Genomic DNA, 17,214 nt, shown 5'->3' on the forward strand with positions numbered 1-17,214 from the left:
GAGTTCTTCAAAGACTAGCATAGCCAGGAGTAAACAATGAAGTAGAAGTTGCTTCAGTAGAAAAGATACAGTAAAAGCTGGCAGTATCTTAAGCTTTGCTTAAAGAAAGTTATTAAACTGCTAATAACTTGGTTTAAAAACAGCTAATTTCTAGGCTACCACAACTACTGATAATCTCTGTTTAGTTCTATTGTTAAATTGGTTGTTAAGGCAGCAGTCTCAGAGCAGATTCCACGTAAGCTCTTTGACTTTGGTTACGGGAGGCTGTGTTGGTGTGGTTTATACTGAAGCTAAAGTAACTGCGAGTGACAAGATCGCTTTCCCCATCTCTACTTAAATTTATTTGCCAAGAGGGGACATGAAGAGTTCCAAGCAAAGCGAGTATTTTCTGTGCCCTTCTCTCAGCCACTGGGAATAGATTTACTGTTAGACTAATTATACCCTTCTAGATACTGAGTCACTGATCATAAATTGTTACAATACAGACATTAGTGAGCAATGGATAGAGATTTTATTTGGTTTTCCTTCAGTACACTAGAAAAAGAAATTACACTGACACCACAATGGAAAAGAAGTAGTGGAATAACTTTTACTCAGCATTTGATGTGTTTCATTTCTCAGATGAATCCCTCTGCTTATTCTTCATGCATAATGTGGTGTATTTTTATGCATGTGGGGTTTTTTTCTTGGGTTTTCCACCTCCCCACACCCTCCCCCCGCACACACCCTCCCCCTGGAGCCTGAGGAGCCTTTGTTATTTTATTGTACTTAGCTGAGTTTCTAATGTTCCTCTTCTGCACTCTTTATATGGCTTCCGTGTTGTCCTCTTTCTGTGCAGGCTGCATAAATGTTGTGAATGTAATATTGCTCATATATATCCTGAAAAATAAGTAAAATATTCATAACTACAGTATTTTCTTTTGGAATAAGAAAAAAAATGAAGATGATGGAGAATGTAAGAAGTTTTCAGCGAATGAAGAAAAGTTAGATACGGATGATCGTAAGTCTTAACTAATATCGCAGGTTTTTTTGTGGCAGAACTGTGTAAAAAAACATCTGATTGATGGCAGCTCATAGATCTGCTTCTTACTGTAGGTTGGATCACTACCTACTTGAATGCTTTTCAAAACAAAACCTGTCTGTGCATTGATATGTAGAAAGCTAGCTCTGTTTGCTGCTTTCCTTTAAAATGGATCAATAGGTTGCAAATAGTGAATTCACAGGTTTGAAACCTTAAGCCTTTTAATTCTGGAGAAGCAGAAGTTGAAGTAGTTTAGTGAAGCTCTTCTGCCTGTTGTGAATACAGCTGTACCTACTGGCTTCTAGACTTCTCTTTAGACTGTTAGATGTTATATGTGTCATCCATCATTTAGATTTCTGTATATCTTAATTCTGGATTTTGTTAGTTTGAGTATTTATTTACTTATTTATAAGGTTGATAATCTAAAATCCTAGAGGTTACTTGGAAGTATTTGGACTGCAGATGATTGTATGTTGCCAAGATCATGCTGTAAGCCAAAACACACCTCACTAGCTACTTGTTAGCTCTTGTAGCTAAGAGGCGTGTTCAGTTTCTCAGAACAATTTTGTAACTAATGAAAGAGCTGTCAGTAATGCAGGGGAAAAAAAAGTGTGTTTGTTCATTTTAATTGCAGGGGAAGAATTTAGCAAGTTTTAAGAGTTAGTTAAAATAACTACCTTAGTGTACCACTAATGTTTATACGAGGACATTTTGTGGCCTGTGTTGATGACTTTATTTTTGAGTGTTTATTTTTCAGGTGTTCAAACTTAAGCTCCTGTATTTATATGGAATACAGGAGTTTCCAAAATTTTCTATAACATAATCCTCTTCTGCATTCTTATCCTTCAGCCCTAAGATGAATAAGTGGCTTATGCTTTCCAGACACTTTGTCTTTCTGAAGCAATTGAACTAACAGCCTTCATACTTTTTTACCTTTTAGGAGGCATTTGTGGCCAGGATGTAGGGGTTGCTTCAGAAATCTGATTAAAGAAAAATAAGTTGTGGAAACCCTTTGGGGAAAAAAAACTTCTGGTACAAGAAGCTGGGGTATCAGTCTCAACTTCTAGACTTGCTAGTTTCTTCTTCACTGCATCATTTACTTGTTTATTGTATCTTTGCTTCCTAGGTGACTTTAAAAATGCATAATATTATACTCTGGGTTTTTATAACAGGGCCTGAGGGCTATCTTGGGACAGACTCTCAAGATCCATCACCCTTCATTTCTCAGCAGCCAACCGTACAAGAAGAAGAAGAAGTGATGATAGCTCATTCTCATCAAGAGGAGGTTGACAATGAATATGTGTCCAGAGGCTGTAGAAACAAATGCCATTCTCACTTACATGATACTCTAGGACAGACAGATCACCTTAGTCATCATCACCATGACTACCATCATATTCTGCATCACCATCATCATCAGAACCATCATCCCCACAGTCACAGTCAGCGCTACTCACGTGAAGAACTGAAGGATGCGGGGATAGCAACTCTGGCATGGATGGTGATTATGGGAGATGGACTGCACAATTTTAGCGATGGCCTAGCAATTGGTAAGTGTTAGCTTGGATGCCTCAGCTTCGTTGTGACAAGAGCGAAATCTTCTTGCTGTCACTTAGCTCTTTATTAGGAACATAACTAATTAGTGGTGGATCTTTTGAAGCCTAAGCTTTATCTGATAGCAAGTCTGAATAAATAAGAAAAATCACCAGTTTAACAACCTGGAGATCAGTGACAAATGAAATGGAAATTATGTACTTACAGCTATGTTTCTTTAGGAAATCTATATGCTTGGCTTTAATTTTGCTAAAAGTAGGAAATAAGCCTACCTTTAGGTTTGAAAAAGGTTAGCATTATAAAACAATATTTAGGGATTGGAGCTGACTTTGTAGTTCGGTGCCTGCAAGCGCTCAGCAATTGTTTTAAAAAAGTTATTTTTGAAGACAAGCTTGCCTTTTTGGTCACATGTAAAGTAACTGTGTTTCCCACTTCAGTCAGGCCATTAGTATTGTTGGCTTCTTTATTTTTTTTTTCTCTTCCGTCTTCAGTTTATACATAGCAAGGTCAGGTTCTATACTAAGCACATCTGGCTTTGCCTATACTGGGCCCTGGTTACACATCACATGTAAGTTTCCCCAGAGCACTGGTGAGTAGGGAGATGGGACCCTAGTTTCAGTCTGCTTTAGCCTGAAGATTACCCAAATGGATTAGGCAATATATGTGTGTGATTTTTGTGCTGTGGGAGGTAGGCATGCATTCATTTTTACTGTATAATTAATTTGGTCCAAGGCGTTGTGTTCTCTAAGGCGCTTTTATGCTTTTGCATACTGGTCTGGTCACATCCAGATTCTCAGATCTTGCCATCCACTAAACAGCAGCATTGTGGTTCTTCCTAGTGTTGTACTAACCTTCCAGAGAAGGTCTGTGCTACTTTTTGTATCCTAGAAATGTGTGAGTAGGGCATAATTAATAGGACATTAGTTACCTATTACCCATCAGAAATATGATTCATGGAAAAAATACCCATGAAGTCTCTATATGTTGCCTTTATTCAGATTTTTGGATTAAGAGCATCTATATCAATTAAAGGAGTGTAGCATAAGTAGATTCCTTCAGAAGCTCAGTGTGCTGTACTCCGTCTCAAAACAGGCTCAGACTCTCTTCTTGGAAAAGTATTTTAAAAAACTTTATTTTCTTAAACGCTAGTCGTACTCTACTCAAAATCTTGCTCTTAAAAGTTGGAGCATAATAGTCCATTTTCTGTGTTTTTTTTTTAAACTTAAACTGGTATAAACAGTTGGTTTTGACATACAAACAGCACTTATCTTTTTGTTCCTTTTCTGTTCATGTCCCTTTTTTTTTTTCTGTAGTTGTTCAGACTTTTTTGACAATGCTTCAGTAAAAATGTTTCTTTATCACAAAAATAACAGATTGGATATTATGTTTTGGACTTCTGTCTGGGAGGTCAGGTTTGGGAACTCCCTCGTTTTTTGTAGAAGGAGAGCTAGACTACAGGTATTTTAAATTTAAAATGTTAAAGTAAGTGATAGAAAGTGAAGTCTTTCATAATCTTGACTTTAGTATTTAAGACTAGTCTTTACAGATACTGATTTCATTTCCAGCTTGTATAGCATACTGGGCTCAGTTCAGCAGTATCAGTCTTTCTGTAAATTTTGTTATAGAAACAAGTTGATTCTTGTTTGAGGAGAAAACCTAGTAATAACTATTTTCTCACAGCAGTATTTGCCGTTGTTCAGATTCAGTCAATTCAAAGTATACTATGAAAAGGGACCGTCTGATTTAATCTCGGTTTTGATAAAAGTTGAAGCCCGGAATGTAAATTTCTGAGCAGATCAGTAGTGAAAATGAAGTAGAAAGAGGACAATTTGCATACAAATGACACGCAGAATCAACTACCTCTTAGCATTAAAGGGATCTAGGAAGGAGCTATGACTTTATAGTTATGAAGGGAAAAGTACAAGGAAGGTTAATAAAGGCTTATTGAAAAAGTGAGAGCAATAGCTTTTAGAAGTCCTGCTGTGTAGCTTGTTCAGGCTAATGGGAACGTGGGTTTCCTTCAGTTCTGGATGTGCTCTAAAATGTTATGGAACAGCATCAATTTGATGATGATATGAAAATGCCAATACTACTTGTATGGTATTTTACCTGTACTTAAACGAAGATGTGAGTGCCTGTGGGAAGATAGCTTTAGCCAGAGTAACCCTTCATTTAAGTTCATTCATTTCATGTGATTTGGTATTCATAACTTCCATCGGTTACTTTTGTCCTCAAATCTGTTGTGCTGATTATGTAGGAATAAGATTTAAAAGTGCTTATTTTTCTGTTAAAGCATGGAACAGTTGCCTCTGACTAATTTGTACCAAATTATCTTCTGGGATTTGAACTTTTATATGTAGCTTCAACTAAATCACTAAAATGCAAAATGCTATTTTTACACTAATCTTGCGTATATATTTTTTCATTAGCTCTTTTTTGAGAGAAGCAATGTCTTAAAAGTATATTTTAAGATACCGTGACACTATTAAATCAACCTTAATCTGGATTAAATCAACCTGGATCTCGAGAGGGGATAATACCAAATATATTAATGTAGTCTTCGGTTTGTTAATGTTTCAAGACCTCTTTAGTAGTGACAAATAAAAATAGATATTGCTGTTGTACTTTGGCTGCTAGGTGTCTGTACGGTATACAGCCTTATCAGCCACCGAGGTACTTTGCAAAGCAGTCAGGTTTTGTTTGGCTTGCCTTTGTGGTCCCAAAATTAGATTTAACATGTGTGATTAAGCTAGATTCTTATATTTTTAGTTTTCCTCTAATAAGTGATAAGACTGGGAAAACATTGTATAGACAGTAATATAGAGGAACTTAGATTATTGAGGATGCAGGCATGGGAGAAGGTAATTACCTTCTACCTTCCTCTGCCTATCTAGTCTCCTCAAAAACTGAGGCCCGATTGAACGTGGATGAATTCCCCCATCTCAGTAGGAGATAACTGTAGCTCTCCTGTCTGTCTCTCAAAATCTGACTCCAGAGCTATAAAGCAATGTTTGGAGGTGGGGGAAACAGACTGATACCTAGAAAAGATTGTTAGTGTTCACTAATAACCTCTTCTGCTAGTCAAGTAGCAGTTAACTCCTGTCACTTACCTGTAAAGTACTGTGGAGACTCCTGTGACCAAATGTCTTAGGAGTGCAATGGAAAACACTCCTGCCCAGAGCTCAAGTCAGAATAGCTTTTGTCTTGCAAACTGTGCATCTCTGAATTGGACTTCACAAATAGTCATAGAAATGGGTGACCTCTAGAGGTCATCTAGCTGAAACGGCTCTGCTTGAAACAGCTCTTGGGACCACTAGATTGGGTCAGTCATGGCTTTGCACACCCAAGCCGTGAAAACTCCCACAGATGGGGAGATTCTACCACATCTGTGACTGACCTCTTTTCTAGTGTTGTGCTACTGTCTCTTAATAAGGGAAGTTTTATTTATGTCCAGCCCAAAGCTCCCAAATGGTGATTTGCAGCCTCTCCCCCTGTTGTCATCTGCCACTACTTTGAAGAGTTAGGTTCCTTCATATTTGTGATTGCACTAAAGGTACTTGTAAGCTGCTGTTAGACCAACCCTTAGTCTGGTGGAGAGGGAGGTTAGCTATACCTGGCTTCCTCAAGCTTTTAGGCCTTATGCTGTAGACCTCCGATCATCTTGTCAGCCTCTGTTGGACAGTATTCATATCCACCTTGAACTGTGACACCCCGAAGTGGACAGAGAATCCCAGGAACAGCCTCAGCAGTGCTTGGCAGAGGGGGATAAGAACTTAGGAGAAGCAAGGCTAAGACTATACAGTTTGTGGTTAATTGTACTTGCAATGAGAGTGCACTGTTGGCTCATCTTGTTGTCCATCATAATCTTGGCGCCCTTTTCGGGAAGGCTGCTATTTCAGCCAGTCAGTTCCTACCTTGTACTAACACATGAGGTTATTCTGCCCCACATGCAGAACTTCTCACTTTTCTTCTTTGAACGTCTTAAGATTTCTGTTGGTCTAGTCTTCAGGTTTACCATGGTCTTCCTTGTCCAAAGCCCTAGTGCTTCATGTGTCAACTTGGCCCTTACCCTGCCCCTCAACTTAGTGTCACCTGCAAATTTGCTGATGGTACAGTCTGTTTCATCCAGAAGATTAGTGAAGGTGTTGAAGAAAATGGGTTGCACTGTTTGTCCTGGTGAATTCGTTACTAGCCAACCATCAAGCCCTGTTAGCCCAGCAGTCCAGCCAATGTGCAATCATCTAACTGTCAAGCCCATGTTTCCTCTGCTCCTAGATGAGACTGTTGTAGGAGATAGTGTCAGAAATCCTACTAAAGTCAAGTTCTGTTATGTTCACTGCTGTCACCATCTCTGTAGTCAGTTATTTCCTCAAGCTGGGTCAAGCATTGGAGAGGGATTGGAAAAGGATATTCAACATGGTCTTCCCAGAAACTGAGGTGAGGCTGACTGTGCCCTGAGTCCTGTTCTTTGCCTTTCTTAAAGATGGGAATAATGTTATCCTTTTCCCAGAGTTCCACTGGGGCCTTCCGTACCCATGATTTTCTGTAGATGATAGACTGCAGCCTTGCAGTCACATCAGTCAGCTCTGTCCACACACTTGGGTAAGCCCTATCCCAGGATGCATCTGAGCATTCCCAGTTTTTTCTAAGTATCTCTAAACTTGCTTCTCTGTTCGCTGTCCCTTTGTGGAATGGTGAGCGTTCCCAGTTTTTTCTAAGTATCTCTAAACTGTTGCTTCTCTGTTCGCTGTCCCTTTGTGGAATGGTGCTGGGATCTGGCGTTGTCTATGATGACTGAGATGAAGGTGGCGCTGGTACCTCAGCCTCTTATTTCATGTCTATTACTTGATTCCCTTCCCCATCCATCAACAGACCCAAATTTTTCCTGAACTTTGTTTCTCAGCTAGCATTCCTGTAGAACTGTTTCTTGTTATCTTTGGTGTTTTGTTAGTCTTGGCTCCAGCTGGGCTTTGGTTTTCCTCCTTTCTGTTTCACTGCTTTTATCTTCCTTGTTGCTAATTTTTGTTTCTATTTCTTGTGTGCTTCCTTTTTTGAGTGTTAATTCATTAGGACACACTGTGCTTAGCTGGGCATGTCTTCTGTTGGAAGTCCTAGTGTTCCTGCACAGAGACGGTAGTTCATTAGTGCACTCTGTTAAGTGTGCCTTTACAAATCAGCCATCTCTTCTGGGCACCTTTTCCCCTTTGACTGATTCCCAGGGTATTCTACCCTGCAATTCCTTAAATAAGTCAAAATCTGCTTCATTAAAATTGGGAGCCCTAATTTTGCTTCTTCCTTCCCAGCTTTCTTCTGTATTCTGAACTTGGTTACCTCATGCTCACTGGAGCTCAAGATACCTTTTTTTGCTGTATTTGCCTTCAGTTCTTCCTCATTTGTGAGCAGCGGGTCAAGTAGAACTCTCATTCTGGCTGTCTCTTCTACCATTTGTGTTGACAAACCATCACCAACACAATTAAGGAACACCCTGGATTGTGTGCCCAGTGCTGTTACCTTCACAGCTGAAAACTCGCATGTGAATGGTGATGTCTTGTGTGGTTGTTCATAGCTAGCCTTATCCATCACCTTTTCTTGGTTAGGTGGCTTGTAACAATATTCCTAGTGTTACTCTGATCTTGACCAAGAGACTCAGTAGGCACAAGGAACTGCGCTCATATGTAGTTCTGTTCTGGAGCTCTGTGTGGACAAAGAACTCTTCTATGTAGATAGGCAAAAAAAAAAAAGTGATTTGTATTATGTGTTTTTTAGGCAGTCTGTATCTATCTATGATAGGCCAAACAAGCTTTGGTGGTGTCTCCACATCATCATCTAGGTAGGCTCTGGGCGAGCAATGGACTCCTCTGGGCAGTAGCTCTGGTTGGCAGGTCTGCCTCTATCCTGCATGGGAGGGAATCTCCTATCACTAAATATTTTTCCTTTCTTTTTTTATTGCTGGTCCTAATCTGATGTACCAAACAAATATTCTGGGCTAGGCAGAACTCATTTATCCTCTCACAGCTGCCAGGGTCATGACCATGTTCTTTAGATGAGCAGCTACACACGGGGATGGAGAGTTCTTCCTGTTGTCAGGCTTCAGTGTTTTCAAATTTTACCTGCCTGGGAGTTCATGTTTCCTGTTCCAGTGCTGCTTTGGTCTTGCCACTTTCTTTAGTCTGAAGGGGCTCTTGCCTCTGTAGAACATCTTCTGAAGACCCTCCCAATCCCCTGTTCATTATTCTTCATCCAAAGGTGCCTGCTCGCTGCTTCTTGCATTTCCTTCACTGGGTGCCACAGCACACATCCCAGAGGTAAAGCTGCTGCTGTTGTCACTGCAGGGAGGAGCATCAGTCATTTCTTGCAGATGAAGACCTGGATAGCAATGTCCACCCTCAGGAGTTACATCTGGGTAGAGGCTGCTGGAGTACTGGGGGTGGTGACCCCAGCGGAGAGAGAGGAGATTGCCTTCTGTGTTCTCATTGCCATTGTAGCTCTTCCTCTGTGAGTGGTAATCCAGGGTCCCTTGCATGCCAACGACTGCAACATGGCCTCCTGCCTCTTTGGCTGCTTTTTGGCAGCACCTTGTTTGCTGGCATGCTCCTGGTAGCAGCTGAAGAAGAAGCTGGACGTGGTTCTTCTGCACCCCTTGGTGAGCCTCTCCATGCACCCCGGGGACCTCCCATGCTGGATGTGAGCTGTGTTCAGCTCTTCAGACCTTCTGTGTGCTGCTTCCTCCTGAGTTCCTGTCAAACCAGAAAAACAGCATGCAGCAGGAGGAGTGGAGAAAACAAGGCTGAGAGCCGTTGGACTAGTTTAAGGGGGTTTTGTGGTTTTTTTCCTCCACTTAAAATATGATAGTTCACTTGCGTGCAAGCTGCTTAGAATTCACAATCTTTCACTGCTGATTTCATGTGACTGTATAACCTCTTACTGGTGAATTGGCTTCCCTTTTTCCAGTGCCTGACTCTGAGGCAGCTGAGCTGCCTTCTTCCCTTTGTGTCTTTAAAAAAGCAAAAGTGTCTTTTCTGACGGTATTTCCATTTATTGCATTTTTGGGGAGGGTTGTTTTCTTGAAAGGTATTGGGCTCAGTTTAGAAATAAGATAGTGAAATTTGGTTTGCTTTAACTAATTGGAGGATTCTATGTTGCTTCTGATTTTGTGACTGAGCAGTTGTTTTATGATTCTTAACTTTAGGTTTAAATGCTTCCACAAGCATAAGAAAAAACTGAGGGAAATTAACTATGTCCTAATCTGATGCAAGCACATGCAGGGATGCTGCTGCACTTGATGTCTGAATATACAGTAATGTGTGGTGTTTTTTTTTTTTTCCTGTCTCTCCATAGGAGCAGCCTTTACTGAAGGGTTATCTAGTGGTTTAAGCACTTCTGTGGCTGTATTTTGCCATGAATTACCTCATGAGCTAGGTAAGACCCCGATGTTTCCATATGCTGCAGGTATAGGTACTTACAGGTGCACTTTGGAGAACTGGAAGTGATTCTATTCTGTGGCACAGTAAAAATTGATCAGAAAAGAAGTCTTCATCTGTGTCAGATTGTCTGCTCAAGAATACTTTTATCTTATTTAAAGACTGTTTTATTTATTAATTGAATTAATCTTCCTTTTAAAAATCTAAATATTTCTGCTTAGTTTAAAACTCAGTTTCTTGCAGTTACAACTTGTTCTGTATAGTTCAGTTGTAGTTTTTATTCTCCTTAGCAACATAAGTTGTGAATTGCAGGAGAATGCATGTCAGAATTTGCTTTTCTCATATCTCTGTTTAATTTTATGCTTGTGTTTGTGCTGTTAAAAGGAAGGTCACAATTACTTGAACTCCTTTCCACATAATATTTGCTGCTTTTTCAGTAAGTCTTGCAAAGAACTGCTGTAGCTCTAAATTAAACTTGGAACTACTTAGAAATCTTTCCTAGAAATAGTTTGTCTTCCAAGCTCAGGTGATTTAAATTAATGACTGTGATTTCTCATGGGGAATGCATGTGTCTTATACTGTAAGTTTAGTATCTGGCCCTTTTGCAGGGCACCTCATGAGAATGGGACGTAGCTGCTTAGCTTAACTCGGAATGAAGCTGATCTTTCCAGTTGTCAAATCGTTTTGAATGTGCAACTGGTATTTCTTTCTTAGCTGTTGTGGCCACAGTTGTACCCAGTGTAGAGAAGGAGGGAAGAAAGCTCACTTGCACTTTTTTTAAGGTTTAATTCCCAAGAAAGTAGAACATTCAATTTCATTTAATGGAGCTCCTAAACCAGTATGTGTATACATCAAACTATTTATTAAACAGTTTGATATATTTGTCTGTCTGTACAGTAATGTTACACAGAAATACATTACTCTGGAGAAAACATACCTGGTTTTATGACACAGGAGGAATTGAGTCTTGCTCATATTAAAGTAAATTCCACAGGAACTGTGGAACTTGTATTAGTTACATGTACTAAATGTTGCTAGTACAAATACACAAATTCATTTTATGAATCTGATAATTTTAGATTCAAATGTATTGTTGGTTTTGGAAGCAAGAAAAATCTTTTTAAAATTAAACCATGCTGCTTTAACCAGCACAGACAACTTGACAGAAGTGCCTTCTGTAACAGAGGACGTGAAGTGGCGTAGGAACACGAAAGCAAATGGGACTAGCTGAAGTTAGCTGGGGATAAAATTGGATCATTCTGTTGTTAATGCTAAACAGTGTTTATAACATACCAGTTCATCTTAGTGGCAGTATCCTGTGGGGAAAGCTGCTGTAACAAATAACTCTGCTTTAAAGATTGCTTTTGTTTACTTTAACTGGGGATAACTTACGTTTTTATATAGAATCCATTTTATTTCCAAATAATAAGCTTATATTATTTTACTCTGGTTTAGATCTAATTTATCTAAACAAAAAATTCTATTCTGAATTATGGAAAACCTCTTTCTCGCTTGCAGTCTATCATTCCTTCGAATAAAAATAAGATGTTAAGGCTCATTTACAGAAATTAATAAAGAAATTATTTCTAAATTTATGAAACTGATCTAAAGTACAAAGAACAGTTACAGGATAATAAACGGAATCATCACTGTTGCTTTATGCAATTAACTGGGAATATTTTATTTTAGAAACTTCTTTAGAACTCTCAGGCATACCAGGCACTGCAGTATTTCACAGTGTTGGTTTAAATGCAAACTACATGAAAAGCTGCTGCTTCCAGAAATCCTAGGGCTTTGAGGTTACAAACTTACTGTGTTTGCTGCTGTGCTGTTCTTCACGTGCACTTTTTAGTTCTTTGTCCCACAGTGATTTCTGATTTTTATGAAGGAAAAAAGACAGATGACAGCATAAAAATAGCTTAGTGATCTTGTAAGAGGAGAACTCATGAATGCTGCAAATAGTTACCTGAGGGTGAAAACTTTGCTTTGTTTTTTCCCTGTTGTAGGAGATTTTGCTGTGCTTCTAAAAGCCGGTATGACCGTCAAGCAAGCTGTGCTGTATAACGCTCTGTCAGCTATGCTGGCCTACCTTGGGATGGCGACGGGGATTCTTATTGGTCATTATGCAGACAACGTTTCAATGTGGATATTTGCACTTACTGCTGGCTTGTTCATGTATGTGGCTCTTGTGGATATGGTAAGTGGTGAGACCTACTTGAATTTTACGTAACATACTTTTAAGAATTAATGCTAATTACATTTTGATCTCAAATTCTTCTGTCTTTTCTCCCTCAATTAACTTTTTCCGTGCTTGAAGGTGCTGATGAGCACGCTGTCTAAGTGCTCAGTTAAACGTCCAGGTTCAGGAAGATGGCTTTTATTTAGATTACTGTAGGAACAGAGGCAGTTAACAGCAGAAGTAAAGTAAAAAATTTGCTTCTGACAGCGGCTGGTATAGCAGAGAGCCAATGAGAGTGCATGTTGCACGCTATCGGCACCACCGAATGTGCTTTGGCTTTTGCATTAAATCGTTACTGCTTCTTGGGGTGAAGACAGAATTGTATTAAAATCTGTAGTGTACATCAGAAGTATGTTTGTACAGAAGTACAAAGTATTTGGTGGATGTTGGGGAATGAAATTCTTGGTGTGGCTTGATTAAATCAGCTGGTAAATAATCATATCCTGAGTAAATGGCTGGCTTAGGACATCAGCGTAATTATCACGAAAACGGTAATTACAGATTCTCTCTGTCTCTAAATACGAAAGTAGACCCTGATAATGTTGTTCATGTTGAGTGACACCTGACTGAAGGAGTAGCGTTAATGCAGTCAACAGGAAAGCAAGACTAGAACGGAGTAAAGACTCCGCTACCTCATGCCCCATGGCTGAAGAACTGGGTTTGAGGTAACTGTGTATTTTGAAGGTGTTTAACACTTTCTCGTTTGTTTAGGTACCTGAAATGCTCCACAACGACGCCAGTGATCATGGATGTAGCCGCTGGGGATACTTCCTGTTACAGAATGCTGGGATTCTGCTGGGGTTTGGGATAATGCTGCTTATCTCTGTATTCGAACATAAGATTGTATTCAGCATAAACCTGTAGTCCTGGCTGCCAGGAGGAGAGCTTGATATTTAAATTATAAGTAGTAGGGTTTTTTTTCTATTAAATTCCCTAATGGAGAGGTACGTTTGACATAGACTAGATATTTTTATTGGTGTGCTTTGTTGTTGTGTCCCTCCCTCCCTTTTCTCCCCCCAGTAGAAATGAATACTGTAAGGGTTTTTTTTTCCGCTTAGAATTTTACATTGCATATGGTACTGTGGAAAGTTGTACTTAGATTTGGCACTTTCACCATATTTACTATTAAAGGAGTATTGTCTGGGGGGTTTCTATTAAAGGAGTATTGTCTGGGGGGTTAGGGGTTTTCTTTAAGTTTATTCACTGTATGTAATTTTATGTAACTTTTTTTACTTCGTTGGTTTTGTTGGTTTAAAGAAATAAAATGGCAGTGGTTTTTATTTTTAGCGTAATCAAAGTCAGTGGTTACAAAGCACAGTGAGCAGTGTAAACCAAGAAGACTACATGTCATGGGTAGCGCGTGTTTAGATTGGTAGAAAGTCATCTCTTCTGCATCCACCTAGTTTACGCGGAGTGGCCAAGGAGTCCACTCCATCCTTTTTGTGGTGGTTCTTCTCTCACTAGCTTGTGGATTCTCTGTGTCTTATTCCAGTTGGCTTCTATTCCAAACAAATTCTCATGAAGACCTGTTTTACATGTTTGCACCAAATGTTTTACCTGTTCATCCCTTCTGATGTGAGTTGCTCTTCACCAGTTCCTCGCATCAGCAGCAAAGGTACAGCTGTTAGATAGTGAAGGAGAGCTCTGGCATGGATATACGTGAATTCCATCAGAAAGACTGTCAAAGTGGTGCTACATCCTGCTTATGCTGCCTGAAACAGCAAAGATGTATTAAAGTCTGTTTCAATACCAAGGGGAGGAGGGCTACAGGCTGAGACAAGGAGTCATTTACTGCAACAGCTTCCTTGAGTAAAGCGTTGATCTACTTTGGGAAATGAGCTGAGTGGGAGAGCTGGCTGCTGCTGGTTCCCTGTGCTTGCAGAACACTTGCATTCTTTGCAATGACTAAAGCTGTAAACAAATTCCTTTGACAGTGTAATAGGGAAGCAGCGTGTGAAGGATAATTAGAAGTGTATACGTAAACATGCAGTTTGAGCTTACAGTCTTAATATTTTAACCACCCTGAATGTAACTGAAGAAGGGTGAAAAAGACAATGGCAAAATAAATACATTCTGCATTTGCAGGGAAGGTAAACATAATGAATAAGTAACAGAGTTATGCTATCTTAACTAGCTGGCTTTAAAAAGCTCAGAAATACAACATTCAGAACTTATTTCTGATTCAACTTTAGCACTGCTTCAAATCATCAGCTGAATAAAAAGCTTGAACGAAGAGGAAGCGTTTGATAATACCGTGTCTGGCAGGTTAAAACAGTCTGGCGTATGTTGGTCTATCATGTAATGAAAGCCAGAGCTACTCTGTCACCTCAGAAATAGATGTTTGGAAGGAACCGAGACTGTTTGGGTGTGAGGTTTTTTGGTTTGGTTTTGTTTTGTTTTTTGTTTTTTTTGCATGGAGAGGTAATCTTCTGCCCACTGTAATGAAATTCTGTTCTTTGCTTCCTTCGAAGTCGGGGGTGGGGACAGGCGTACTTCCTTCAGCTCTGCTAACACGTCCCAAGGGGAGCACTAAGCCGTGGTGGGGTCTTACCAGCTCCCCCAGCTCTGCAGGTGTGCAAACCTGTCCGTCTGCCTGCTTGGTGAGCAGTTGTTTGGGAGAGGAACAAAATTCTCTTTCGGAAGCACTTGCTTCCCTTCCCTCCCTCCCCCCCTTAACTTCCCATCACTAGAAGCTACTCTGGTGCTGGGCTTTCATCTCTTAACAAGAACACTGACAAAATACAGGTACGTTACCTCCCTTCATCGTGCACTTGACACGTTGTGTGTCTTTTATCCTGTGCTATTGCCTTTTGATTGAGCCTCTAGGCTCTTGTGAGAAGGGCACCTCTGGACAGAGGAGTGGTGCCGTGGTACAGTAGCAGTCTGCTACATTTTTATAGCATCTCCTTGATCACCCATCCTATGCTCTTTTTAATCTTTTCTTATAGCAGTCATCTAGTGTTCCGGAGCTTGAATTACTAGTATCCGTGAGTGTGGTGGAAAATGGGTATGATCTGCCCGTTGTTCTGTATCTTCTGAGCTCTTGAACTGTTAGCCTAGTTGAACTCTCTAAAGAGCAAGTAACTTCTATTTTTTTTTCAGTCTAAACTCCTATGATACTTCTGCCCTTACCTCTGCTATGATCACTTCTTGACTCTGTTGTAGCTAAACTCTGCCTAAAACCCAGCTGCTGATCTTCATCTTCAGCTCTGTGTCCGAGATGCAACCTTGCTGCATCCCAGTGGGTGTTGTAGGGCTCGGGCACTGTGTTTACCAGCGCTCTGGTAAACCACCATAAATGCAGCACGCTTCAGCCCATGGGCCTTCGCCTTGCGTCCTGCGTTCTCAGCCATCACAGGAATTGGGTGTGTGCCATCTCCTTGGTCGTGAGGGATTTCAGACTCAGGTCAGCTCAGTTCACTTTGAATTTTTTCACTAGTGGTTTCTGTTGGCCTGCGGCCTTCACAGCTGCTCGTTCAGCTGGACTTCTGTCCCTGTGCTGGAGATGACCTAGGAAGTGGGCGTGTAGCCTGTTGCTGCCCGAGAGATTTTAAGATCAATGACTTAATGATGGAGATAAATCTATGAATTCCAGTCAGTGTTTCTAGTGGGTTCTTGGCTGGCTTTTGGTGTAGTCAACCGACATTAAAATATCCACATATCAAAACACACTGCTGATGTTAACAACATGAAAAATAAATTGCCTTTAGAGCAGGCGGGCAGAAAGGGCTGGACAAGCTAGGAACAAGCACGTCCCAACCCTTCAGTGCTCTTTAATCTTTGATAGAGAGGTGTCCGTGATGGACAGCTGTCTGAACGACTAATCAGGAAGAACACAGACTGAAACCTGCTGGAGGCTTGTTCAGCAAGGTGACAAAACTTTGTGTGATGGCCAGCTGTCTGAACGAGTAATCAGGAAGAACACAGACTGAAACCTGGAGGCTTGTTCAGCAAGGTGACAAAACTTTGGGGTGGTCTTTTTTTTGTTGTTGTTGGTTTTTTCTTTGTCAGCCTTATAAAGTAAAATTTGCATCTGTTGCTGTGTACTCGTGTTGAAAATACAGTTTGGCAAACCGATGGGGAAGAGCCTCTAAGCATCTGTTTTCCTGCAGCCGTTTGTGACGTGCCTGGCTGTCCCGGCTGATAAATGGCAGCGCCTCTGTTGTGTGTATCTGTCTGTGCCTTAGTTACGGTACAGACCTTAATTTTATATGTTGTTACAGCTGCCTCATTTAGTGCCTGTGCTAGATGTGGGTAAATAGAATAAGCAAATAGTGCTGGAATCAAAGAGTTTCTGGTTGGGTTTTGTTTTTGTTTTTGTTTTTTTTTCTTTGTAACCTGTTCTTCTAATCGTTTTGGCTTGTATTTGTACAGAAAAGGTGTCATGCGTAGTTCTGTGTGTAGCGAGAGTCAAAACAAACCCGTGGAAGTTCTCACCTGCCTGACCTGTGGGGTGCGGGTTTCTCTGCTGCTTCGTGCCCAGGGAGCGATGCCCTGGGAAGGCAGCTGGGTTCCAGCTCGGTTACGTTCCGATTGAATACGCTCAAGGCTAAAATGGAGCCCGCAAGGACTCTCCTGCTGCCTGAACGGAGAGAGCTGCATCACCGGAATTTCTGTGGAAAACCTGGGTCATTGGGCTTGCTGCAAGGAAGCAACAAAAACGTTTTCATGAAATGCGTTTTTACTTAAAATACTTTTTTGGTGCATATATGATCACTGTAGCTATTACTGTGTTGCTGTCTGCTGGAGAAAATAAACCACTGAACCTCAGTGCTGGGTTTGGAGCGTTTTCCTCGCTGGTGGAAACCTTCTCGGGGGCAAAAATAGCGAGGTACGCCAGCGTGTGCCCCCTTACGGTGTCGGTGAAGGAGACGAGGCCCGTGGGCTGGAATCGCTTCCCTGCCTACTCGGGGGGGGGGGGGTTTCCCCGGAGCCGCTCTCGCCTGCCGGGCGCCTCCTCCCTCCCGCGGCAGCCGGGG

The 17,214-nt window shown here is 40.9% G+C and overlaps 1 protein-coding gene across 1 annotated transcript in view; it reads left to right on the plus strand.

Annotated features, from left to right (window-relative positions):
* The window catches only part of SLC39A6 (solute carrier family 39 member 6), a 17,982-nt gene extending 4,772 nt beyond the window's left edge, over positions 1 to 13,210 (plus strand). The window contains exons 5-9 of the mRNA XM_009643495.2: positions 931 to 1,000; positions 2,194 to 2,571; positions 9,914 to 9,994; positions 12,003 to 12,193; positions 12,947 to 13,210. Of these exons, the coding sequence (XP_009641790.1) occupies positions 931 to 1,000; positions 2,194 to 2,571; positions 9,914 to 9,994; positions 12,003 to 12,193; positions 12,947 to 13,099 (873 nt within the window). The 3' untranslated portion in view covers positions 13,100 to 13,210. The remainder of the gene's footprint in view (positions 1 to 930; positions 1,001 to 2,193; positions 2,572 to 9,913; positions 9,995 to 12,002; positions 12,194 to 12,946) is intronic.
* The last annotated feature ends 4,004 nt before the right edge of the window (positions 13,211 to 17,214 follow it).

This window comes from Egretta garzetta, unplaced genomic scaffold (assembly GCF_000687185.1).
Source record: "Egretta garzetta isolate BGI_Z169 unplaced genomic scaffold, ASM68718v1 scaffold88, whole genome shotgun sequence".
In the NCBI taxonomy this organism is placed as follows: domain Eukaryota; kingdom Metazoa; phylum Chordata; class Aves; order Pelecaniformes; family Ardeidae; genus Egretta; species Egretta garzetta.